Source organism: Galeopterus variegatus, unplaced genomic scaffold (assembly GCF_000696425.1).
Source record: "Galeopterus variegatus unplaced genomic scaffold, G_variegatus-3.0.2 Scaffold908, whole genome shotgun sequence".
In the NCBI taxonomy this organism is placed as follows: Eukaryota; Metazoa; Chordata; class Mammalia; order Dermoptera; family Cynocephalidae; genus Galeopterus; species Galeopterus variegatus.
The window spans coordinates 167,792-194,966 of NW_007727019.1; the positions used below are offsets into that span (position 1 = coordinate 167,792).

The 27,175-nt window shown below is 39.2% G+C and overlaps 1 protein-coding gene across 1 annotated transcript in view; it reads right to left on the reverse strand.

Annotated features, from left to right (window-relative positions):
- Positions 1-24,826, reverse strand: part of TANC1 (tetratricopeptide repeat, ankyrin repeat and coiled-coil containing 1) — a 146,146-nt gene extending 121,320 nt beyond the window's left edge. The window contains exon 1 of the mRNA XM_008573351.1: positions 24,766-24,826. Within this exon, the coding sequence (XP_008571573.1) occupies positions 24,766-24,826 (61 nt within the window). The remainder of the gene's footprint in view (positions 1-24,765) is intronic.
- Between the last annotated feature and the right edge of the window lie 2,349 nt (positions 24,827-27,175).

The following is a 27,175-nucleotide window of genomic DNA, read 5'->3' on the forward strand; positions in this document are numbered from 1 at the left end:
TTCTGCTCCCAGAGGGTAAGTGCAAGGGAGGGTCTAGCCCACCTCCACATTCCTCCCCAGGGCCATGTTTCTGTTCTCTCTCACCCCATCTACTCCGCATTCCCCAGGACGCAAGGTCCGTCCTCCTAAAACTCAACCAGCCCCACACCAGTCACAGGACTAGAACCACAGCTCATTTATTAGGCAGGTTACCTTTGGTACTCAACCCCTAAATGAACTTGGGGACATTACTATTATAAAATTAAACATTCTAGGGTAGGTAGACTCCTGAGAAATACAGAGGATGCAATCGCAGTGTAGAAAGCATACAAGGAAGAGATTACCTTGGCTGGGCTTAGCCTCTCCAAAGGGGGGAAAAAAAAGATAGATAATATGCTTTCCTCCTGTTGCCCCCAATCACCAGTATGTACTAAGAAGCAACTGAGGATGTGCAAGGAGAGAAGGTAAACCATTATCCTGATGATTAAAAAGAATCCTCAAGCTCTAAACTACAGAAAGCAGAATTGAAAAGATGCATAAAGTTTTCCACAAGCAAACCAATCTCTGACAAAAGCTATCCAACTTGTCTTCCCCATGCCTTCCTGACTCTAAAATCTTTAAAAAAAAAAAAAAAAAAGATAGAAAGAAAAGAAAAAGAAAAGAGAAAGAGAAAGAGAAAGAAAAGCTATCTAGCCAGGCAGGAAGCTCAATTTTTACAGATCTTCATGTACGAGGCTCAAAAGGGATGCAGCCCAAACCTTCAAGTTCTAAATGCAACACTGTGCTTGTTTTTCACGTGAGGAGTCTCCCTCCACGGCCTGGGGGGATGGGCTCATGCCTTATTTTCAAAAGGAACTAACTCAAAACCAGCAGAATTGTGAACAGAAAATCCATGAGCTCCACAATGGGTAAGATGGCAAAGTCAGAAAGGTAACTTTGGTCTCACCTGGGCCAGGTATGATTGAAGGGGTTTTAACAAACTTAAGAAACTAAAGATTTATCACTAACTGCCCAAATGACTGGTATTTGAAGAAAAAAAAAAAACAGGATTACTAGAAAACCCTCAGTGGAATTACAAAAACAAGGACATTCATGCAAATACCCAAGACAAAGTTCTGCCCCCAAGGAAGGGAAGCAGGCAGGAGTCAGAGGCTTTTGCCTCTGAGAATCCATGTAAACAGCAGTGGGATCCCCACCCTGGATCCCCTACAACCATTGTCCACCCTGTCTCCCTAGCCGGCACTGTCACCAACCCCAGGGCACAGAAGCCGGTCTCCCACCACCGTGAATGAGCCTGGAATCTCTCCTAGACCACCTCTGGAGGCCTTCAGCCAGCACATGAAGCTTCTGGGCTGCCTCCCCTTTGACTGTCTGGCAATGAAATGGATGTTAAAGCAGACCTGGGGCTGAATGCCCGCCGCTCTGACAAGACTTGAGAGAGCAGAGACGGACAGGTGTTTTCTCTGGTTCCACACCTGGTTCTCATGACCAGTCCCCACCACCACCTCACTCTCACGTTAGAAAGTATGAAAGTGCTGTGCCTACAAGAACGGCTTCGGGTCACCCGAGTCCTGGATGTTCAGGCAGAAAACTTTAGGAGATAGACAAAAACTTAGAGCTGAAGCCACAACCCACAAACTCAGGGGGTTCCACACACAAGATATGTGAGAGACCTTGAGGAGATGACACTGGTTTTCCATGTGGTTTGAAGAAAGCTACATTGCCCTATGGTTTTCCTGATATTGACTAAATCATAGACCTGGGTAGTCAAATGGCTGTGGGATGGCCTGATAAGCCACTAAGGCACCGACTGTCTCTACGCTCCCACGTGAGTATTTCTGACCTATACAAAAAATAAATAAAAACCCAGACTTCAAGTCCCTTAATTTGGATAAGGACACAAATGAAGGGAGAAATGCATATAACAACACAAGAAATAAAAAAGTAAAGATCATTACTTAGAAAAGGTTGATTTTATTAAGTACTTAGAATTCTCCAACATGATACAAAAGAAATTAGGGATTGAAGGGTAAAAGAGAATTAAAGAGTTTCCTAATTACAAATTCTGCCCATAAACTTTGTTTACATCAAGCAAAGCAAATATTTTCATTAACTACAAATCTGGTAGGGATGAGTTTCCAAAGCATGCAGTAACCATGCGGACGTTCAGCCTCTGCAGCAGCTGGGCTCCGATACTATGATTTTATGCAGGCTGCCATAAAATGGGACACAGAGATGGGGTTTGGGGGGGGGTTCCATTTCAAGTTTACTTTGCCATCTCACTATAATATTAGTCCCAAACATGTTGCTGTCTTTGATTTGGTTGTTCAGAGGCAATTAAAGATCCCTAACTTCCAGCTTCCTTACATTAGAAAGGCACAAAGTGGTGTGAGAAGTTTTATGTATGAACAGGAGACACAAAGTGAGGTAATCCAGCAGCTCAGAAGCTGGAGACAGCACTCTGGAACCCTGAGCTTTAACTGCACAAGGGCAAGGGGGTTAAGGTCAAAGAAAGACTGAGAGCATCCCAATGACGCCACATGAACAACGCAATAGTGGTTCTGGGCAACATGATACCAGAAATGCTCTGGTTGATTTAACATTCCTCGGCAGATGCTTAAAGAGGTTTAAAAGGAATTAAAGATGTTTTGCTGCAACAACCAGCACGGCTGGCACATTTCTTTCAGCCTTGAATAGATGTTGTTTTCTTTTAACTGTGACCTACTTTATTCCCCACCTCAATTAAGTGATGGGAAGCACACTTCAATCACCCTTCCTGTTGCTGCAGCAGACATGCCCAGGCCGGGTAGGACAATGCATCCTCTCCAGGGTATGAAAACCATGTTATCAGTGACCACTGGTTTACTAAGCCTCCTCTTGCCTCACTGGCAGATGTTTCCCATGGAACATTTACACACCCTGGACAGTCACACCCACCCCAACATGCTTTTCATCTCAGAGCATCCAGTCCAATACCACTGTCTCATGGACAGGAAATGGGACCTGGGAGTTAACCCTGAGGACCAGGGGCCATGGCTAAAACCTCCCCGCTATCAGCCAGCTCAGGCTCTAACAAACTCTCTACTCTACATATTTAAGAACTTCCCTTTGACAAAAAAGAAGAAAAGAAAAACAACAAAAAACGGAGATCCCCAAAACAGACACATTTTAAATGAGTAAGATATATAAAGAGTTAACACAGTTTTGCTATACAGGACCTGATAGTAAATATTTTAGGCTTTGTAGGTTACATACAGTCTCTGCCATTCATCCATTCACACACATGCATATGAATGCACACACACACACACACCTTTTCTTATTTTAAAAGCACCGATTGTCTGAATTCCAAAGAGGGCACGAGGACATGTGGACATTTATAAGGTCCTCCCTGCTTATAATAAATAAAAATAAGTAGATACACAGAAGTATACATTAAAGCCATAGTTTGCAAAGATAATGGAATTATCAAAAGGGATAAAGCCATCCAATAAGGCATTTTAAAATGGCTGAAATGGGTTTTGATAATAGTTTTTTATTTTTTAAATTTTTTTCACTATTACAGACGGTGAAAAGGGATTTAAATTCATAATGAAAGAAAATGTGAATCTGGGAGATGAATGTTCAAAGGCAGCTATACAGAATAGCAATGTCCAGCATTGCAGATTAAAGTACAGGATTAGAGAAGGCTTTAGAAGACAAGGGCCACGTAGGCAGGGAGATGAAAGTAACAGCATATTTCAGAAAGGGTAGACCTGAGAAAAGCAAGGGTGAGCTTAGACATTCAGGTAAATAGGTCCGCAGAGGCAGGAAGTAAGATTTCCATTTACTGTGCCATTGAAGTGGCGTGGTAGGGGTGGGGGATGAAAGTTTAGAATAAAAAGAGAAAGATGTTCTGTTTATCCAGAGCCAGAAAATGGGACTTGTGCAATACATTTAACTAGGGCATTAAATGTGTTAGGGCATCTTTTGTGCAGTCCCCACCTTAGAGTGCACTAATGTTTCTTAAACATATTTTCCATCATAAGGTTTTATAAATACATAATTCAGATATATTTACAGAAACCTAGAAAATTGGAAAAGATTTCTTCCACAAGATCCAGGTTCATTTTTGGACCCTTTAGAAAGCTCTCTCTGTGACTAAAAGCACTTTAAACTGTTTTATGTCTTATAGGATCTCCTAGTATCCAGGCAGAGCTACTGATCATTAATGTGCATTTTCAAAAAGAAAGTTAAGATAAAAAAACATTTTCAAATACATTATTTGCACAATCATGTCTAATTCAGAAACAATACCACTAAGAGGCAAGAAAGCAGTTAACACCCTGAGTACAGAAAAACTTAGACAACAGGACAAGCTTATCCTTTTGTCCTCAAAAACCCACCAAGACGATTCTAAACAGAGATCAGTAAATACTATCCTCACAGTTTACTCTTAACACTCAATGGTTATAGAACCAAATGTAAAAATGTGCTTTACCCTGAAACAGATGAGTAAACAGACTGGCAATTCCTAACTGTCAGAGTTTTTCCTTTAAGCCATGTCACCATGCAAGAGGTTCTGTGCTTTAAAAACATAAGACCTCAGAAAAACTCCTACCCCCAAACCCCAGAGAGGGGCACTTTGAAATAATGAATGCTTTTTTAGATGTACTGGGTGCCAGAACAGGTTTTAAGGTGCTTTATATATACTACTTCATTTAATCTTTACAACCACCCCACAAAGTAGGTGCTATTATTAACAAGCACCCTGCTCAGATGAGGAAACCGAGGCACAGAAGTATCTTGCCTGAGGACACCAGCAAATGTCAGAGCTGAGTTTGAACCCAGGCAGTTGAAGCCATAGTCTATGTTCTCAGTACTGCTCCCCTTTGAGATGGCCACTGAGATATGCTTTTGACATTATGTTGTTTTGTATACTTAATAGGAAAAACCAAAAATAGTGTATGTAGGTCTACACACAGTACTGGGCCACTGTAAAACACAACCTGTTCCCTCATTTATTTTCACTTTTCATGCTGGCTGGTTAATTAGCTCCTGGAACGCTCCATTAGGGAGGTGCTCAGGCCCACTGATCATTAATTTTCTTTCACTCACACCGTATGCTGTCATCATACAAGTGAAGTGGATCGGAAATAGATGTTTAGTCATCAACACCCTGAACAGTCTCTTCTCCCTTCACTTGCTCCTGGATGTTTGTTAACTCTTGAAGCATCTGGACCTGCTGCTTCTGCAGTGTGGATGTGCTGAGTGCTATTCCTGCCACACACAGCACCAAGTCCAGCCACTCTGCCTGGCCCTGATGAAGAATGAAGTAGCAGGCCAGCTGGGCTCAAAAGCAGCCTGGCAGGATTCATCTCAAATCTACATGGAATTCATTATCCTATATTTCCTTATCAGCCTGTACTCATTCCCCAGGTCCACAAGTCCCGTAGACCATCCCACAGCTCGAATCCTGTAGCTCTGCAGACCCACAACCACTACGGCAGTAGTTCCCAAGCCGTCCACACGGCAGGAATCCTGAGCCTTGCCTGGGAGGCTGTAGCTGGTCTGACACACAGCTCAGGCAATGGTATTCAAAGCTCTCCATGTGATTCTCAGGTGTAGCCAGGATGGAGAACCACGGAGGCAGAAAAGTGGTCAAAAAATCTGAAATGTTTGAAGTCCTATCACAAAACAAAGAGGTGGGAGAGATGAAAGAAAAAGGAACTTCAGGGAATACTCAACCATGCAGACCATTAAAATAAAAGTTTCCGTTACTCAAAATGTTCATTCCTTGAATGTGTATATATACACGTGCATATACACTGTATGTTTACATATATAAATATGTTTACATGCATGGAGGTTCTCTAGAAAAACACTAGTAGCAGTGGCTGCCTCTGGAAATAAGAACTGACCAATTGGGAACATGGATGGGAGGTATACACTTTTATATGGTTTACATTTTTTTTAGATGTGTATATGTTTCCTATAAATATTTAAATTTATATTCCCTAGTTTTGAGCCATGTGTAGATGTGAAGATCTTTAGGCTAAATGGGCCACCTGTTATAGCCTAACTTAGCAAGTGGATGAAATAAAGTTCTATTCAACAAAGTATGTGCTCAAAATGACATGTGTGGCACTTCCTGCTCCAAGGTGAGCTCGTTTTCAGTTGGCCAAGGTGGACACAGGACACGGGAGGAAGAAGAGTGCCAGCGCCCTGTTCTGAAGGGTGGGTGCCCCACTCTGAAGCACTGGGCACAAGGCGCTGCCATCATAGGTGGGCTCTGCATAGGCACGTGTTTCTTCTCTCTGTCTCCCTTCCACAGCCTGGAGTTTGGGTGCACTTAAGGATGTACACTCACACGGGGACACAGACAATGTAGGGAAAGACAGGCATGGGGGTGGGGTGAGGTAGTGGGTATGGAAGAAAGCAGATGCTAAAAGAGAAAGAAATGAGGCAAGACAGGACCAAGGAATAAAGAGGTAAAGGGAAGAGGGAGAACAGCTAGCTGCGGAAGCGGGTGGGCTGTAGGTAGGCCCAGGGGGTAAAAGCACGAACTCCTGTTTTGGTTTAAAACTGCATCTGGCTGGCAGTCCCAACAGAGCCTCTCCCAACACTCCAGTAAAATGTCTGTAACTGCAAAGTAAAAGACAAAACTCACAACTATAAAAAACCATACAGAAAGATAAGGGACTGCCAGAAAAGGAAAGAATTCCCAGTAATTTTAAGTATAACAAAGGAACGCCCTTTGTTGTTGCAACATACAATTGGTGGCCTAACCTCTCGCTCCAGTCTATTTAAACAGCACAGCCCAGCCCAACCCAGCCCTTCGTGGAGGGGAAGATGTGCAATGGCTATTTTCCCTGGAGTCAGCTCCATCTCCACCCCATGCCTACCAGCAGGAATTGACAGATCCTGATAAGGGTAACGCAGCTGGTTACAACTTTTCTCTTTCGATAAGCCTCCTCCAAACACCCCCCTAAAATAATCAGTGGTGGGGTACTGAGAAAACAGATAGCTTATTAGTGAAAGGAAAGGGAATATCTTCTTGAAGACTCAAAGAAGACTGAGACAAAATTTGGTCAGCTACTAGGCACCCTCAACAGACCACAGGATGAGAGCACGGCCTGTATACCCTTCATACAGTGCTTCTTTTCTGATTACTTAATCTATACTATAGCCTAAGATATGCTATATGTCTACACTATAGCCTATTAAAGATAAGGAAAGAAAAGCAAGGATATTTAAAAAGCAATAACAAAAATTATGCTCTATAGTTCAAGCCATAACGTAGAATTAACACTAAAGAAAATCCAGTCAATGACAAAGAAAATCAGCTCAGAAGGTTTACCCAGGATGCAGAAGGAAGGGGCAAAAACTTGAACAATGTGAGAAAAGATTACAGATACGAAAAAAGATGTTTCTGAAAAAAAATGAGAATAAGATAAATTAATAAAAAAAAATTTTTGTGTATGAACTGAGGAATAAAGATAAAAAGGACCCACCAAGCCCTGGGCTACTTCCCTGAAAAGAGACCTACACCTAGACTTAATCTGGCAAAACTTTAAATCGAAAGGTTAAGAAAAAACTATCACAGGCATCCAGGTAAGTATTTTTAAAAATTTTTAACAGAATACAAAACCGTAGGGACTTTGAAAGAAACCATGATGCGTTGAAAGAAACCATGATGCGACTGCCCTCAGACTTCTTGTGTTAGTTTCCTAGAGCTACTGTAACAAAGCACCACAAACTGGGTGGCTTAAACAATAGAAAGTTACTTTCTCATATTTCTGGGGACTACAAGTTAAAAGTCAAGGTGTTGGGCAGGGCCATGATCTCTCTGAAGACTCTAGGGAAAAGTCTAGGCCATGCGCTTCTCTTAGTTTCTGGACTTGCCCCAATCCTTGACATTCCTTGGCTTAGAGACATACCACTCAACTCTCTGCTTCTGTGTCTAGTCTCTTCTAAAGATAGTCGTTTTGGATTTAGGGCCCACCCTAATCCAGTATGACCTCATCTTAACTTGATAACATCTACAACGACCCTATTTTCAAGCAGGGTCACTTTCACAGGTATCAAGGATTGGGACTTCAGTATATCTTTTGGGGGAGACACAATTCAACCCACAACACTCCTCCCCTGCAACACCAAAAGCCAGAAGTCAAAATGCAACATCTACCAAACTTGAGGGAGGGAACAGCATGACCAAATCTTCTAAAACTACACCAAGTTTTTGATTATGTGCAGCATCAATCAAAAAACTTTCTCAGATACGTGAAGGCTCAGAAAATGCATAGCCCATATTTACCCTTCCGAAGGAAAAAAAAAGTTACTTAAGAATAAAATGGACTACTCAACAGTGGGGACATTACGGTTTTAAAAAAATGCAATAAACTCTATAACTCAATCCTGGCCTTCCAGCACTTCACTCAGCTGTCTCTTCTATTCCCTTCTCGCTCAGGAAATGTGCTTTTTGAACCATATCCTTCTCCCCATGGTGCAGAAAGAATCCCTTACCTTATCTGGCAACTTCTTAAAACAATAACTGGTGCTGCCCTGCCAGAACTTGCTAACAATAGCTCTCATTTTGTACATGACTGGGACACCAACCAGGCAATGCTCTTTACCCCCACCCACCCCTCTAAACAAGCAGAGTAGCTCAGAACATCACAATGATCATTTTCATTGCCAAGAAACTGAAATTACAAAAAAGAAACCTCAGAGTTCACCATATGATCAACATTTTCAAAACCATGTGGAACATTTAAGCCAGTACACACAATCTTTTATATGCCATATGGGAAAATATTATACACAACTAAAAGCTGGAAGGAAGCTCAATAAATTGCTGATGGTGGTTATTCCTCAGGTGATGGAAGTAGGGATTTTTTTCCCTTTTACATTTTCAGTTTGACATAGATTCTGACACTTTTTATAAATGAGAATGTTTTATAAGATAAAATACTATTTTCCAATAAACATTTATTTGACAATCTACATGCATCTCCTTTTACTTCTAGAGGTTCCCCACCAAGCTGCTCCACTCAGTACCTGTCAAGTGCCTGAGGTTCCTGTTTTCATGAGTCCTCCTCCCCAGGAAGAAAGGGCTCACTCCTCCTTTATCCAAACACCTCGAGCTATGCCCACTGTTGTTACTCAATCTGCCTGGCTCAGACATGCCTTTGTCCATCCAACTCAAACTGCCCATATCCCAGTCTTACTGATGTTAGACAGTCTTCCCTGTTGATTGTTCTCACAGTCATCTGGACAGACATCCCCCTACAGCCACCACAGAGCCAAGATCCAGGGCCTTACCCTATATACTTCAAAGTACTTGAAAGGAACCTCCCTGCCCCAGCTGTCTACACTCTGACCTCCCTGCCTTCAACCTCCAATCTCAACCAATTAACACTTTTCTTAACACTAAACTCTCTCAAAAATAACACTAATACAGACTCTTAATTTACAGCAAATAGAGAATTACTTTTTCCACAAAACTTTTTTGGAGGTGAAGTGAGAAATGACAACGATAGGAACTACCATGCTGCAAATGCCATATCTATGTCAGTGGTGCCCCAAAACCTTGCAATGAAGCAGCCCAGGGACCACAACTACCCACAGGATATCTGATTCCTAAAGCCTTTCTCCATCTCAATTATACACAATTACTGCCAGAGCTTGTAGATGCTGATGCTGTCATTGCTGTCTTATTATAGATGAAAAAACTAAGGCTTGTGGGGGATGAGGCGGTGGCTAGGTAAGTTGCTTAGGGTCCCACGGCCTGTGAGTGATCCAGATTTGAACCTAGGCAATCTGACTCCAGAGTCAGAACTCTTAATCACAGTATCACACTGGGCTGTCGTCCCAGATAGTAGATTCCCTAACCAATGTGTATCCTGGGCATGGAGCACAGTTTAATGCTTAAGAAATTCTGACTGTTATCCACAGATAATTTAGCAAGTCATGTTTCTCTTAATGATAATCATCAGGAACATTCTGTCATATTGGGCATGCTGACATTTTGGGGGTGGAAAAATAAGTGGAGGGAAAAAGACTTTTAGAACAATACCATAACCAGTACACCGCCCCCTCACTAACTACTCAAATCCAAACTCTGGCAGTCCCATCAGAAAAGCTGGCTGCCAACAGGCCTCGTTACAAGAGAAAGGAAGAGAATAAAAGAGAGCTGGCTACCACTTATCTTATTTCAACTCTTTACAAGGAAAATGGGATCTATAAACATTTTGGAAAAAATGCCTAACAGCTTCTAGGCAGCATTTAAAGTTTCTTCTCCACAAAAAACTCATTAAAAAAATGCAATACAACCAATCCAGTTCATATTCTAGAAAGAAGCAAACTAAGTCAATTCTGTATATGTGGCCCTTTAACAATGCCCTTTTCAGGCAAGTATTGGGGAGCAGGGAGTGGGGGAGAGAGGGAGATGACTTTGCATTTTTTTGTATCTTATTTGTATGTATCTTATGTATTTTATTTACAATATCCTCAGCTCCATCACTGCCACACACACACAATCACTGCTCAGTTTTCAAAATAGCAGCCTCAATGACATGTCTGGTAAAACATCTTAGCAACAATGTCAATATTGTCTAACTACAGCTAACCATATTAACATTCCACTCTAATCATGATTTCTCAAATATAAAATGGAATGTGAGTTACTCACTTCATTCATTCTTTGAGTATCACTCTGGGAAAAGAGCCTTCTAACAGTTTCTGTAAAGTGGCATGTAAGTTAAACATCAAAATTATACTCAATAGCTATTAATTTTTGTGTATCAAACTTGCAAGTGTAAGTATGAGAATAAGCAAATGTTGACAAGGAATTGGCATAAGCACAGGAACCAAATGAAATATACTGACAAATTACTTTGATCAAATCCTGTCCCTTGTTATTTCTGTAATGGAATCCTCTCACTCATCTGCTTATATATCTGTACTTCAAGTTCATCTCTATAGGACTGCCAAGAACAGGGTTTACAAGATAATGCAGGGATACTCTTTTTCCTAAGAGTTTTCAAAATCACATACACATACATGGCTGCTTGGGGCTGGCCCTGCAGAGACACAGGATTAAACCAGTGGTTCCTGAACCTGGCTAACCATTCAAAAATCATTAAAAAAAAAAACCACAGATGCCTAGGTCCCATCCCCAGTAAGTGATTCAGTAGGTTTTGCAGAAATCTGAGCCACAAGTGCCTAAGTGAACCAGCCAGGTTTAGGAATCACCACACCACATAATACACTAGAGCCCATTCTTGTAAAACCAAGGTGATCACTGGATCATACATGCACAACACCTTTGAATACACACACACATCTTTGCAGACATACAATCTTCTGGTTTCAGAGCCTTGCATTCAGGCATCATACTCCCGCCCCTTTCCGTCTCCTAGCAAACGCATGCCCTCCCAGACTGTTTACATCAACCGTCCCTACAGCACTCTGCAAAGGACTTGCCTATTACCACAGCTCTGTCCTCCATCTGAACCAGATGGAATGGCAGGGGTCATGTCTGCCACACAGACAAGTGAGCAAAGGAAACAAAAACATCCAAGATGCCACCATTTACTAAAGTCTAAAGGAGAGTTGTCAAGAGGCAGAAAAGCAAACCAGAATGTTATAGAAATTATAATAAATTATAAAGCAAACATTTATAAAATGCTTACTGTGATCCAGACACTGTTGTAAGCACTTTAACTCATTCAATCCTTGCAACCACCAACCGAGAGGAAGCAGATTCTGTTGTTATCCCCATTTTACAGGTTCAAAAATTGAAACACAGTGAGGTTAAGCAACTTGAGGTGGAAACTGAACCCAAGCAGCCTGGCTGCTCTACTTACCGCCCAGAACATAGGCTTTGGAGACAAACTGGGTTCGAATTCTGGATCTGTCACTTAGTAACTGTGTAGTCTTAAGCTAGTTCTTTAACCTCTACTCTAAGATATTGATTATTTATAAGCATTTAGCACTCTGATACACAGTAAGCACTCAATGAAGAACAACCTTTCATAAGTACTGCCGTATTTTCTCCAGAGGATTCACCTTCTGGTGAACTGTGGTTCACTTCCTACTTTCTTTCGTATCTTGAGTAAGAAAGAACTCACTCCCTCCCCCACAACATTTGAGTATCAGAAACTCCTGATACAAATTTAAATATTTGTACAAGTATAATTTCCTTGCTTAACGAGCATTTTCTAAAACCAAAAATATCATGTGGTTAAAAAATAAAAATTCCCACCTTTGACATTATTGTGCCTGAAGTCTAAGAAAAAAGGACTTCATTTCACTTGACCCTTATAGGTACTACATGGCACAAATAGAGATTATTTGTGTCACTTTACAGGCAAGAAAACTGAGCTTCAGAAAAAAATAAAACCTAAAGAGAACTACTAGTACATTCAAACTGGGACTCTCACCTAGGTTTTTTGAAGCCATACCAGGAGAGTTCTCATTCATCTTTAAGATGTTACTTCCATAAATCAGAAGGGATTTAAGGTACTGTTTGGGGAAGTCTATTAACCATGGCAACAATTTAATGGCTGGGGGGGTGGGGGTGGGGGGGACCATCCAAAATCTATAATCTTTAGAATCTTAGAGCTAAGGATGTGGCTCTAAGAGGCTTAACCAGATTAGCAGCATTAAAACTCACACACGAAGCAGGGAACTAAAGAGAGCTGACCTCCCTGAAATAATGATTTGTAACCTCTCAGTCAGTTTTCAACACTGAACTTAACAATACAAAATCCTTTACTTAATTTTTATCAAATATGAAGGATGACTTAGATGAATCTTTTTAGCCTTTATAATTCAAAATTGAACATGACACATATTTGCCTTGCTTAGAACTTTAACTAGCAAGCTATCAATGACTAATCACTTACCAAATGTTAAAATAAAACAGCTACTGAATACGATAGAAAAATAGGTAAATGATTAGGCAGAACAGTAATAAATTTATATTTTTATTTATTTTTGACAAGCTTTTTGAAGTATTATCATATACTATGAGCCAAGCAAGAGTTTAAACAATTTGTAAATATTAATTTATTTAATCCTCATAAGCAAAACATTAGGCACAGAAAAGCTAAGTATTTTGGCCAAGTTCACACAACTGGTAAGCTGCAGAGCCAGGATACAAAACCAGAAATAGGATTTCAATGGCCAATGAACACAAAATGTGTTTTAATTCATTCTAAAGAATTGCGTAATTAAAACAATGAGTTCCAATTTTTGCCTATCATACTATTTTGGTAAGAACTTGAATAAACAAGTATTTTCATAGACTGCTGGTGAAACTAAATTCAACACCACTTTTCAAAGGACAACTTAAAATCTAGAAAAATTATAAACAAACTTGTTACCCAATAAGTGTTCTTATAACTATCCTTATGAAAGCACAGGCAGTTATATACAAAGAGATTCACTCTGGAGTTCATCTATAATGGTGAAAACGAAATAAACTACCGTATATATTAGCCCAATGTAATACTGAGCAACTTTTTAGAAGCCTATATATTGGTATGTGCTAATATGAAAAAATATATTTTTTGTTAATCATGACATTTTTTCTGTATTTAGTATTCTTTTTTATTCTATGTTTTTTATTGAATCAAATTGATTATACATATTTTTAGGGGTTTAACGTTGACATATGTTGTACTTATTCTTTATGCCCCTTGTCCAATCTCTCCCTATCCTCCTCTTCCTCCCCACCCCTTCCACCACTGATAACCCTAGATTTCTTCTCTCCTTCTGAAAGAGTAATGGGTTACCTAGATGATCTGTTGCCTAGATGATCTGTCCAAAGCTGAGAGGTGTGTTCAGGTCCCCCAATATTATCATAGAGCAGCTGCTTCTTCTGTCACTCTGGGATGGCCTTTCAGGCATTCAATCAACATCATAATTTACAGAATAAAATGCATTATAAAGTCCATGTAAGGTTTCTTAAGGACGTACATATGTATAGATGTGTGTACATCTGCTCATATATGCATAGAAAATATCTAGAAAGATCATATAAGAAACTGTTAACATGAATTGCCTTTGGGGAGTGAAAAAGGAAGCAGGGAAGAAATGGGGAGAATGTCTGTTTTTTGCTTTATCCTTAACACCATTATATAGCTTTTTTTTTTTTATAACTGTGCACTATATATGTATTTAACATTACATTTATGAAGTTTGAATGGCTTTACAAAAAAATGGTTTCAGAATAGGATGGATTTATAACAGTCTCAAGGATACGAAGTAGAACTTGGCTTTAAGATACAGAAAACAAAATAGAAATATTACTCGGTGACTCTGAGTCTAGGTTAAGACCATGCAACAATCTCAGAAATAATCCTTCCGGGAAAAAAGAAAAAAAAAATCAAAATAAACATCCCTGAAGAGAGAAATTATAACCATAAAAGAAATCTACTATCTTCTATCTCAGGGACAGAGATACAAAAAGAGATATGTTTTCCTTTAGATTTACTCAGCACAAGAGATAAAAGGAGGAGGCCAGCCAGAGACATAGTAGACAACTAATTTGGAATCGAAAACTACTCTGATCTCATCTTTGCTTTAACTAACTATATGACTTGGGGCAGTTGCCAATGCCTCTGTTCCAAATATTATTCCAAAAAAATGAAGAAATTGAACTCAACTTCTAAGATCCTTCTAAGATCTAAAACTTTTAAAAATATCATTTCTTTATCCTAGTTTGAAAAAGAATCCCTACACATAATAATCCAAGAATATGCAGTCATGGATAAAAGTTTACACTTATGAATACAGCAATTTATTAAGGAGATTTTGCTGGCACTACCCCTGCCTGCCATTAGGAACTCACCAGGAGACAAGCTTCCAGCACATCTAGGTAGGAGGAGGCACTCTGACTTTTTTGGCTGTTCACAGAGGCATAGCTATCAAGTTCTGTGGGTAAACTGATGACTCATTTTAGTTGTTTTTATTTTACTTTGGTCTCTCTAAATTTCTTGAATATAAGCCAATCAGACTAGTGCATCTCTAGCCTTAGCCCAAACATGAAATTTTTAAACAATACAGACACTTATCCATCGAACACAGGCAGCTTCACCAGTGACTTCAGCAAAAATTCCCTAAGTGACTTTATATAACAACCCCACTACTACACACCAAGAGCCACACTAAGAAAAGGAAAGAACCAGACTGATAGGCTTTTCATATTCCCAACACAAAAAAATGTTCGAGAGCATAAAAAGACAATCACTGAAGAGGAAATATAAATGAGCACTAAATACTTAAAGAATTCTACCAACCTCGAAGAAATGCTAATTAAAAACAACGAAATACATGTTTTAACCTATAAAACTGGTAACGATTATTAAAATCCATGATATACCCAATGCTAGTAAGAATCATGCAAGCAGGCACACTCACATACTGCTTACACAGGTGGCAATCGATATACAACATTTCTGGAAAACAATTCGGCAAGAGGCACCAAGAGCTTATAAAAAGTTCATTTCCTTTCACTATTAATCCCATGCCTGGAAACATTCTACTAAAATAATTAGCAATACAAAGGTATGTATTTTCTAGATGGTTTAATGAATGAGAAAAATATAGAAACAAAACGAACCCAAATAAAATTATGGTATATTAGTACAATAAAATATTAGGCATTTTTCAAAGACTAATGATATTATATTTAAAAAGGATAAAGCAAAAGAATCTTGGTTTTTTCTTTTATTCTTTTTTTTTTTTTTTTTTTTTTTTTAAAGAGGACTGGTAAGGGGATCTTAACCCTTGACTTGGTGTTGTCAGCACCACGCTCTCCCAGTGAGCTCGCCGGCTATCCCTATATAGGGATCCAAACCTGTGGCCTTGGTGTTATCAGCACCATACTCTCCCAAGTGAGCCACAGGTCGGCCCAGTTTTTTTCTTTATTCTTATCAGTATTTTCCACATTTTCTACAATGAGCATATTCGGCATTGATTCAAAAACCGTATTTATTCTCATTTTTACAGCTCTATAGAAGTTTAAAGGAAATCGTAAGTATAATGAACATTCTAAGTGATAAAGTATGCTGGCAGTTCAACTGACAGCAGTGTTTTCTTCCTTAGTAGTACATACAATAATGGTGTGTCTTACAATCAATGAAATATGGTACAATCAGAACAGTATTTAATAGTTGATGATATCTTACAATTTCTCACGCCAGGCAGTGGTTGGAATGTGGCAGTCACTGCCTCTGCAAATCTGCGTTATGACATCTGGAGTAGTGACCAGTCAACAAACCACTCCAGGGCCACTGTGGAAGGGATAAGAGCTCTGGATTTTATTGGAAAGCCTCATTTTGAGATTGTATTAGTCTGTTTCTGTTGCTTATAACAAAATACCTGGAACTGGGTAATTTATAAGAAAATTAAATTTATTGCTTACAGTTTCAGAGGTTGGGAAGTCCAAAGTCCAGAGAACACCTCTGGTGATGGTTTTCTTTGGTGGTGGTTTTACAACAATGTGGGGGTCTCACATGGCAGAAAACGGTGGAGCAGAGAGACTCTTCCTATGCTCTCCTTTTAAAGCCCTCCAAACTATGCCCCTGATCACCATTATTAATCCATTCACTGTGGCATGGTCCTACAATCTTACCACCTCTTCAAGGCCCCACCTTTCAATTACAATAACAGGACTTCCCACCTTAACACTGTCACAGTGGGGACCAAGCTTCCAACACATTAAACTTTTAGGGGGGACAATTCGATCCATACTAGAGATCATGAAAGGGATGGCATCAAACTTGCAGAACAGATGTCTGCAGCTGGGAAGAAAATCCTAGAGAAAATGGGGAAAGACAAAAAACTGCATCACCAGTGCTCTTAATGGCAAAAAAAAAAAATGAGAAGAATCAGGATCTGAATATAAATTTTCTAAAATTCCTTAACCAGTTTGTTTCATTTATATTTTCCTTTTATTTTATGAAAAAGAGTGAGATGAATAAAACAACTCTCTCTAAAGTAGTTTAAAGGAAATCTGAAGTATAACATTCTAAGTGATGAAGTATTATGGCAGTTCAATTGACAGCAGTTTTTTCTTCCTTAGTAGTTCATAAAATAATGGCATGTTTTATAATCAGTGAAATATTGTATTACACTTATAATCAGAATAAAGTGCTATCAGTGAATTGTCCCCCCCCCAAAAAAAAATTCATATGCTGAAGCCCTAATCCCCAAAGTGACGTATTTGGAGATGGAAGCCTTTGGAGAATAATTAGGTTAGATGACGGCAGATTAGGTGATTAGGTTAGACGAAGGTGGGGCCCTTATGGTGGGATGAGCACTCCTAGAGAGCTTGCCCTCTCTTTCTTCACCATGTGAGGACACAGGGAGGAGTCTACCATCTAGAAGCCAGAAAGAGAACCCTCTCCAGAACCCAGCCATGCTGGCTCCCTGATCTCAGACTCTCAATCTCCGGAACTGTGAGATATGAATTTGCTATTTAAGCCACCCAGTCTATAGTATTTTGTTACAGGCTAAGAAAACAAGAAAATATACTATCAAAAAATATTTCTAACATGCAGTACTTGGAAGTTTTCTAGATAACTAAAGTTATACAGAAAATTTGCTTTGGGAGGTGTTGGGGAGACAAGCCCTCACAAAGAAGGGGTGTATTAACATAAATTGCGCAATTTCGGGAGGTGAAACAGAAGTACGATCATCAGGCAGACAGCTGTGTGCAAGTGATTCTTTTCCATCCTGAACCTGGAGTTCACATCCAGGCTCTTGGCCTCTGCAGTCAGCCATGATCTATGAAAACTCTAGGCAAGAGTTCAAACCACTACAGCCATCTCTGTGCATGTCTCACATTAGAGACATCATCAGTCCCAGGGCACAAAGAACATCATCAGGTACTAAATCTAGCAGTTTGATGCTCCCGAACTCCCTTAAAAAAGTGGGCAACTGTCTGATATAAACAAACTTTAGGAGAGAGAAAAATTAAAACCAGCTGCTCGGGTATATATATATATATATTTTTTATCACTACCCCTAAGACAGTGCTGTGGTCACCAGTCGACAGGATAAGAACTCAGCGTCTCCATTGGTACTCTAGTGGCTGATATGTTTTAACTAGTCCACCACCAAAGGTAGGAAGGGGTGTGAAAGAGAGTGGAGGGACACAGATCCTACTTTCTACTTCCATGATATTAAATGTGAATAAGGGTTTCTCAGGCTATAGTTAGGACAACCCAACTGGTTACCTCTGAGGCCATCCTCGTCAACTGCAGGACAAATGCAAGGTCAAAGCCCCCATCCCCTTAAGACTCTGTGGAGGAATAACAAGTTTAGATCATACTCCATGGAACAGAAGTCAATATGCTCAAACTCTTTAGTAGCTTACCTCCCCACTCATGAACTACATTTGCCAGTATATTATAATGAAGTCAAGTTTTTTATTCACATTTCTGTAGAGTAGAAAGAAAACCTTGGGATTTCCCTTCTAGGAAGTGCAAATAGATCACATGAAAATTCAAATATGAAGTTTTTTATGGGAATTAAGAAGCTACACATAGACAAAGCTGTTTGAAAACTAGGTCTATTCAAAGTAAGACCTTTGTTTTTTACAGAAAAGCAGATTTAATGAAAAAAAATTTTGTAAAATGAAATTAAATTTGATAATTAAAATGTGGACTATGAATTGCTAATTTTAATTCCCCTATTATAAATTAAGCTTTCTATTGCATTTAGTCATTTACACATATACATACAAACAGGCACCCAAGGAAAGAAGTGTTGTTTGAGAGTTTTGCCATATCCTTTATGATGATTCAGATAGGTTGTGTCTTGCTAGAGGTCATACTGGCCATAAAAAGTGGAAGATCCTGGTTGAGTTCCCCTTCCTCTGGGTCCAGAGCTTTTTCTCCAAGTACACTCCCCCCAGAGAACAGACAGTTCAGCTTGGTCCATTATGTGCAGAAGACTGACACATGAGAAATGCTCAGTATTTTCTGCCTTCCTCCTCTCTTTCATCCTTTGTATTTCCCTAAAACATATGGAAAAGCTACAAAGAGGATGGGGGATAGGGGCATTCCATATATAAAGAGCTTCACTCATAAAGGATGTGTTGACATGAAATTTTATAAATCGTACTTAGAAATCTATTTTCAAAACTGCTTGCCAACTCCTGACATCTCTTTAGCAAAGGAAAAAGTCTTTTAGTTTAATTTCCCAAAGAAAAAGGATAAAAATGCAAGCACTTGATAGAGGCTAAAAGGAAAAATGAATAATTTTCAAAGTATAAACTACCATACAGCAGACTCAGAGCTTTCCCAGTTTTGTTATTGGGGAAAGAACAAAGATGAGAGAACAGCCTTTAGCATACAAAGTAAATGGCAGATAAGTATTTGGGAATAGAAAAGTCACGGAAAGAAGCTTCTATAACATCACTGTTTGTCTGAGATCAGTCCTGTCTTCTCTTCAACAGGGAAGAAACAAGAAGTTTTAAAAGGGTTTTATTTGTTCCTTAAGGTACCACACAGTTTTCTCAAGAAAGAAAAGATGTACTGAATATCTGGCAGAAGCCAAATGTCAAGCTAGACACATTTATAGAAAGGTTCTCTTATTTAAGCCTGACAACATCCCTATAGGGTAGTTTAGCAAGGTTAAGAAATTTGTTCAAGTTAACTGGGAGGTGATCAAGCTGGGATATGAATATGTGTCCTCCAATTCCAAAGTCTGTGCTTCTTCTAGACTTTGCAACATGTTTGAGGGACAAAGAGAAAAACAGATGAGGGAACCAACAGCATTCCTGCTTCTTTTAAAACTAAGCCTGGTTCCAGTCTATGTTTAAATCATGTCCTAATATTTGGCAGAATTTATTTAAATGCCCTGTTAAAGAGGAATACAATACCTTTAAACAGAATTATTTCTGCTTGTTTTGTTGCTTGGGAAACATTTTTGGAGTCTGCTAACAAGAAGATACCAAATATCCATAGCTCAGCAAGACAGTCACTGCACTAAATTCCTAAATAATAGTCCACAACCACAGAAAATGGGCAATGCAGTACAGAATAATCAAAAGCAGCCTCATATTTTCCAGATAAAACAAAGCATCATTTGTATTGAGGCATTTTTAGAAGGTACCTCTGAAAGCCAGACTGCAGCCTGGAACAGCTTAAAATACCAACTTTAACAATCACGTCAATGGCTTTTAAACTTTAGAGGCAAACAGCTTCCTTTTACTTCAAACCCAAAGTGAAGAATAAGATGCAAAGCCAACAGATTAATTCAGTACATATGCAGGCTTAGAGACTATCTGCTGCCTTAATTAACACCATTACAAGTGTATCAGCCAACCACCTGGGTTTGAACAATGGAAGGGTGAAGGTAAAAAAAAATTTTTTAATAAATTGCTTCAAACTAAGCTCCCTCCCCCCACTGCTGAAAAAAAGAACACAAATAAAGTGAAAGGAAAAGACTAGTAAACAGTTATCACTGTGGAATATTAAGAAACTTTTCCTTAATCAGACTATATTTTAATTGAGGCAGTACCACAACTAAAAGTTCGCTGAACTTTGCTCTTCTGCCTCAACTTTCACACCAATACTGAATAGTAGAGTTAGACAGGGTAAAACATTATAGACTCAAGATTGGCAAAGAGCAGGAGAAGGCACACAGACAGTGAGAAGGACCAGCCCCTGCCAGGGAGGGCACAATGGCCTTGCCCATCTCATGCTTCCAGAGTGAAGCCAAAATCTCCAGGATTTAAAGAAAAAACAAAAACACTATCAACTATAAACTTTGATTACATCATAGATGTTAGATAAAATTATTCACTTCTTGTAGGCCAGTAGGGAAAAAAAAATCTAAAAAACTAAGCCATTTACTCTCCGTGTGGCAGTAGTAGCTATTATAATGAGTTGTAGTACTAGGTGTCTGTACTTTGTTAGTTTTTGAAGAGGACCTGCCCAGTACCTATGATGGAAGAACCCTCCACAAGGCACATGTTGGTGGGAGAGAAAATCCACCACACCCTACAGAAGCCAAGAAGTCCACATACACCCTCCTCTAGTCTCTCACGCACCTAGAACCCAGGCATGTGAACCAGGCTCAGCCATTCACATATGCCCAACATTTTCAAATTTTCCTTGGCTTTCCTTAAGCATTTTCTCTTATAGATGAATTCTAAAGTCAATTTCATGTTATGTTTAGGAAAAAATGACAGAATTTTTAGGGCAGTGAAACTACTCTATGAGACTATGTCATTATACATTGGTCCGAACCCATAGAATGTACAATACCTAACATGCATCCTAACGTAAACTATGGACTTTGGGTGATGAAGTGTCAATGCAGCTTCATCAATTGTAACAAACGTACCACTCTGGTGGGGGATGTTGATAAATGGTGAAGCTGTGCATGTGGGGGAAAGGGGGTATATGGGTAATCTCTTCCACTCAATTTTGCTGTAGACCTAAAACTGCTCTTAAAAAAAATAAGTCTTTAAAAAAAATAATTGGAATTTCATTAGGGATTTAAATAGAATGTATAGATAATTTTGGAAGAGCTAGTAGGTTTAAAACAATGAATCAGCCTATTCAGGAACACAGTATTTCCTTCTGTATATTTCAGTCTTCCTTTAAGTCCTACAGTAAGTGTCATCATTTTCTTCAATATAAGGATTGCACATTTTTTCTTAGGTTGATATTTAAAGTTTTTGTTGCTTTTGTAAAATGGGACTTTTTTCCTATTCATTTTCTAAACAGTGTTGCTATACAGAAAAGATATTAACTTTCTATGTTGCTCTTATATTCACTCTAAACTCTTAAAGTCCAGATTTGATATCAGAACACTCACAATCTTAGAGTGCAGTAACTATTTAATTTTTAAATTAAGTAACAGTTTAATAATCGTAACATGAAAATTTTCTGATCACTTAAAGGTCACTTAAATAAACATGTGGTAGAAGGTTGTAGGCCTCTCTGGAGAGTTTCAAAATAAAGATAGCACCTCATTTGTTTGTTTTAGATCAAGTTCCTAAAATAAGAGCAGCAAGAGAAAAAAACAGACACCCTAATCTGGCTCTCCTGCCATTATGGTTTAATATTGATTTTTGCTCCCTTAGGCCTAACTCAAGGTCAAGAGAAATACAGTGCTCATCTGCCCTGAGGGAACAGCAGGGACCAGGTGAATGTGCTTTCTGAAAAAACTACTTTAAAGTTTTTAATACTGCATTCTCTAATGTGCTTCTACAGCCTCCAGAATATACTTTCTGCTCACCTATAAGCCTTTCCTAGGTTAAAAAACATAATTTAAAAAAATTTTTTGTTGTTGCTATTTTTATAGTTCTCTCTATTCAAATATCCTTATACACATATAACCTAAATTTCAATACCCACTAAAATTTTACCAATAGTTTAACGTAGATACATGTGACATTCTTTTAGGGACAGGAGTTGAGGAAATAACTTTTCAATACTTCTGAAAAAATTTAGTTTCTTTTGAAGAATACTAAATCTAATTCAGTCATTATATTTTCCAAATTCCCAAAATAGGTTTAACATAAAAGTATAGTAAAAGATTGTCTGTAAAACAAACAACAAAAACTACGAAGGATATGAAAAGTTGAACTCAATTTTTTAGACACAAATATTTCCTAAATTTCTATGATTGTGAGTTCAAGTACATAAAAATGAATTTTCTTCTGTTTTTGCAACAAAGATTGGTTTTAATTGGAAACAGTAGAGTAAAATTTAGAGCAAAATTTTTCCATATTGCAGGAGATATTATTACCCAAGTCTGAGCAGTCTCAGTAGATTAGCCAGCTTTAATTTATGGAGAAACTTAGCTATGATTTACTTATATAATGAGAGTTGGCACAGAACTCAATATGAGTGGTCAAATTCCAAGTATTTTCCGCAATCATCTTGTGACATAACTTCATCAGGATTTAAAATTCCATCTGCTTTGTTCCCAACCAAATATAACCAGGTTCTAGTTAAGAGCAAAAAGGCACATACCATACAGATGTTTTATGAGAAATGTTCCCATTGCTTTTTCAAGTTGGTTTGCATTACTGAAAAAGCCATAGTGTGGGAATTATTATGAAGAAATGACTCAGAAAAAGCAGTAGTTGCTCTTAAACACCAAAGGGAGAAATAAACACAAAATCACATGCTCTGAAATTGGAAAAGTTTCAGATGCAAACTGTTTTCACTGTTGGGCCTGTTTGAAAGGCACGGGTGCTGAAGATTATTAATATATTGTTATATCACATGAATCTGACACTGGTGAAAGAGGATGGTAGGTCTGTTCTGAAAGACTCTCACTGAGTTTTGGCTCGGGGCCCCTGGTCCTGAGAAAAATAACCCACTGGTTGGCAGCTCCAGCCCAGACAGTTTAAGATTTAACTTTATGCTGGAAATTACAAAACCTTCTAAAGGAGCAAATAAAATTCCTAGGATTGGTGTCAGATGAGCCAAAATGGGGTGTGTGTGTGTGTGTGTGTGTGTGTGCAAAAAACAAATTTTAGCTGCTTTCAGAAAACTAATGAGAAAGACATTTTGGCCTTGACCCAGCAGAGGGTGAATATCCCCCTGGATAAAAATTATGTGAACTGAAATTTCTCCACAGTAACAATTCTAATTAATTATTTGAAGGTAGGGGCTGATTTTCTTAGGTTAAAAGCTAACTACGGTCTCCTGTTTGTATCATTAAAAACTGGTTTCTTCTTTTCTTTGTGTCTGCTTATCCAGGCATTGATGAGAAGCTTATAATGGAATCTTAGCAGCAACTTTAACAATACGGGTTCCACTTTTAAGGTGGGTTTGCAATTTTGCAAACTTGCTTTAAGTGATAATTAGTAATAAATAGGAATTCTGCCTAGATTCCATATAACCAAAATGTTTAGAAGTCCACCTATGCTCTTATAAGTGGACAACGGATACTAAAAATATCATCACAAGGATTACAAGATCTTTGAATTACAGTTAACATAATTTGGTGATGCTTTGGTAATAAGCATATTTATACTTCAACAGAAATTAAAGTGGAAATGTTATTCAATATATAATAACTCAGAAAACTAGCCATTCTCCAACAAAACTGAATTAACATGAAGTTCACAGAGTGAAAAACAACCTTTCAGAGAAGTCAGTTCATACTAACAGTATGCAACATTGTGCAATTTAGGTAGTCAATATGTAGTTCTTCTACCAACAGAAACAGGGCCTAACACTGAGTGTTCACCAGAATAATCTTAGAGGAGGCTATCACATGAAATGTAATGCTATTAGAGTCACAATGACCACATATGCACCAGAACTCCACAAACAGGAATGAAATCCAAGCCAAATTAAGTAGCTCTCATCATAATAAAAACTAGCAGTCTGGCATTTGGTGAGGCTACACCTGTTAGGGGTAAAATCTGATACTCAAAAAGAGGAGGACCAGTCAGCCAGCAGTTGGTCAAACATATAAAATGTAATTGCATGTGAGAAAAGGGAAAGGGCTTTCTAGAAACCAAATTCCTGAACACACCTGCTACCCCTCAATATCTTTAACTTTGCCTCCAGATCTAAAACTTGTTAAAATTATGAACCTTTAAAGCTTTCTGGGGAAGGATTTGGCTCATAACCCAAACTCAATTCTCAAAGACACTTCTCATAAAAAAAAACTCAGAAATATATTTAGTTTCTCATAGCCTCCAGTGTGTTGGTTGTCCTAACCTAGATCACCCTGTCGGACCCATTCCCAAAGCCATGAACCTACCCAGCCTGTGGTGGAATCTCTCTGCCCAACTCGTTCTTGTGCACATACCTGCTTCCTTCTTGCTTCCCTTTCCTCCCTCTCGGCTCTTCTTCAGCACAGCCTTCAACATTTTCAACACTCCTTTGTTTCTAAAGAGAAAAGGAAGGGAGAGAAGAATTAAAGGTTAAGTTGGACTATAACTTGCATATTGACACGAGTTAACTTGTGTTCAAACAAACAGATCACTTAAGATAATATAAAGGTGACTTGAGTTTTACATTAATTTTCTATGAATAAAGTATGGTGGGAAGCTAAATGCTAACGACGCCAGGAATGTTTTATAACTTTTAATGAAGTGATCAGAAGTTCACTGTCTTGTTATAAAAGTTAAAAAAAAAAAAAACAATAGTGCATTCTCAGCATTCCACATCTAATTAAGGTGATGAGGCTAAACCTGGGTACATTACTGTAAGATATTTGGCACGGTAATACAATTTCCCAACCCCAGTTCATCAAAGGAAGAAAACACAAACATAGAATCAAAAAGGTAAGGTAAAGAAGGAAGATACGTGGCTAAAGGCAGTGTTTTATAGGTGCTACTAACTGTAGAACTACAAGGAAAACATTTTGGAAGGTTATCGGAATGAAACATGCCTTATAAGCATCTGCAAAATGAATACAGTGGGAACACATTTTAATCCTGATGTCAGGGAACCCGATTAAACAGCACCCACTGCAGTGGGTTTCTACTATATATAGTTATGACTCTGGGGTGGAAGAGAGATGTGGCATTATGGCCAGATCCTTGTAATAACGAGCTATATTCTTAAGCAGGGTTGTACTGAGCTTGTAAAAACAACACAATGGCCCAGGCTTAAGATGAAACATGAAACCATCTCTACAGCAAAAGACAGACAAAAGGACTATTATTTCATCATGACACTAGTCTCCTTCAGCTCTCCTTCCCCCACTAACTCAGATGAGATGACTGGACAACCCCAGAGTAACAATCTTAGCGGGTTGTGTTACCCATAACACTTCTGCTAATGCACTAAGAGGAAAGTAGAAGGCAGGAAGGTCACTCCTGAACAGACAAGTAAGAAGCAGGAGGGGAGGGAAGAAGGTGGGAGAAGGGTTAGATCGGGGGAGAGGGGAAGAGGAGCGAGAAACTCCTTTGTAGAAGGGGGCTCCCAAATCTGCTTCAAATGCCCTAGGAGTAATACCCCACGCCACCTTTCAACCCCCAGAGTAAACAGAAGTTTTGTGGGACCCACTGAGAAAGATAAGGAGCCCCAATGTGTTGCCGTTAACATTACCACACAGGGTGACCTTCCTTATCATGGTCCAAGCCTGTGTTTATTTATTTTTCCAAGCCCTTTGCTTTACCGCTGGAGAAACAGAGACCCTGGGAGGCCGACTTGTCCAGGAGTCATGCAGCTAATTAACAGCAGGGCCAGAATCCAAACCTGCAGACTTCCAGTAAGGGTCTGCCTTCCTCTGCTCTTCTCAGCCTGCCTCTCCTTTCAGATCAATGGGAGTTTTGGGCAACAACAATCAAACAAAACAGAGATGTTAGGAAGACAATATCTGAGGCTGAAATAGGAGAAAGCCATACTGAAGGTTATTAGGGTTAATAACCTCATCTCACAAACAAATCTTTACACACTAAAGGAGCATGGTTTAGATCTAATTTTTTTTTTTTTTTTTTTGTCTTTTGTCTTTTTTCCGTGTCCGGCAACGGATCGCAACCCTCAGTGTTGCCCCCGTACCGGACCGGGGACCGGCAACGGGATTGCAAACCTCGGTGTTGCTCCCGCGCCTCGCTCAGCCAGTGAGCGGGAACCGGTCGGTATGTGGGATCCCCATAGATCTAATTTTTTTTTTAATGCTACTTGAATGAACCTTGGTGAAAAGACAGGTTTCACCTAAAAGGCAAACACTCAATCTGGAAGAAGGCGAGTGTGCTTCCATAAGAGGAACTATGGAAACACAAATTTCTCCTAACAGTTATGCTTAAAAGAAACAATGCAAAATGTTGTGGTATAAAAAATTAAATAATTAGGGCCGGCCCGGTGGCGCACTGCTATAGTGCACCGCTTGGGAAGCGCGGCGGCGCTCCCACCGAAGGTTCGGATCCCACATACAGACCGGTTCCCGCTCACTGGCTGAGCGAGGCGCGGGAGCAACGCCGAGGGCTGTGATCCCGTTGCCGGTCCCGGTCCGGTACGGGGGCGACACTGAGGGTTGCGATCCGTTGCCGGACACGGAAAAAGACAAAAAAAAAAAAAAAAAAATTAAATAATTAAAAAATAGATGCCTAGTAAGCATAGACATTTTCTTCTTCAGATCAACCAACCAACCTTCAGGGTTTGTCATTTAGCAGACCACATACTTAAAAAATGAAAAGAAAAATATTAACAGAACCATGCCATTAAAGATGATCTCAGGGCCCCTGCACAAGCCTAGGTGAACTCTTCCA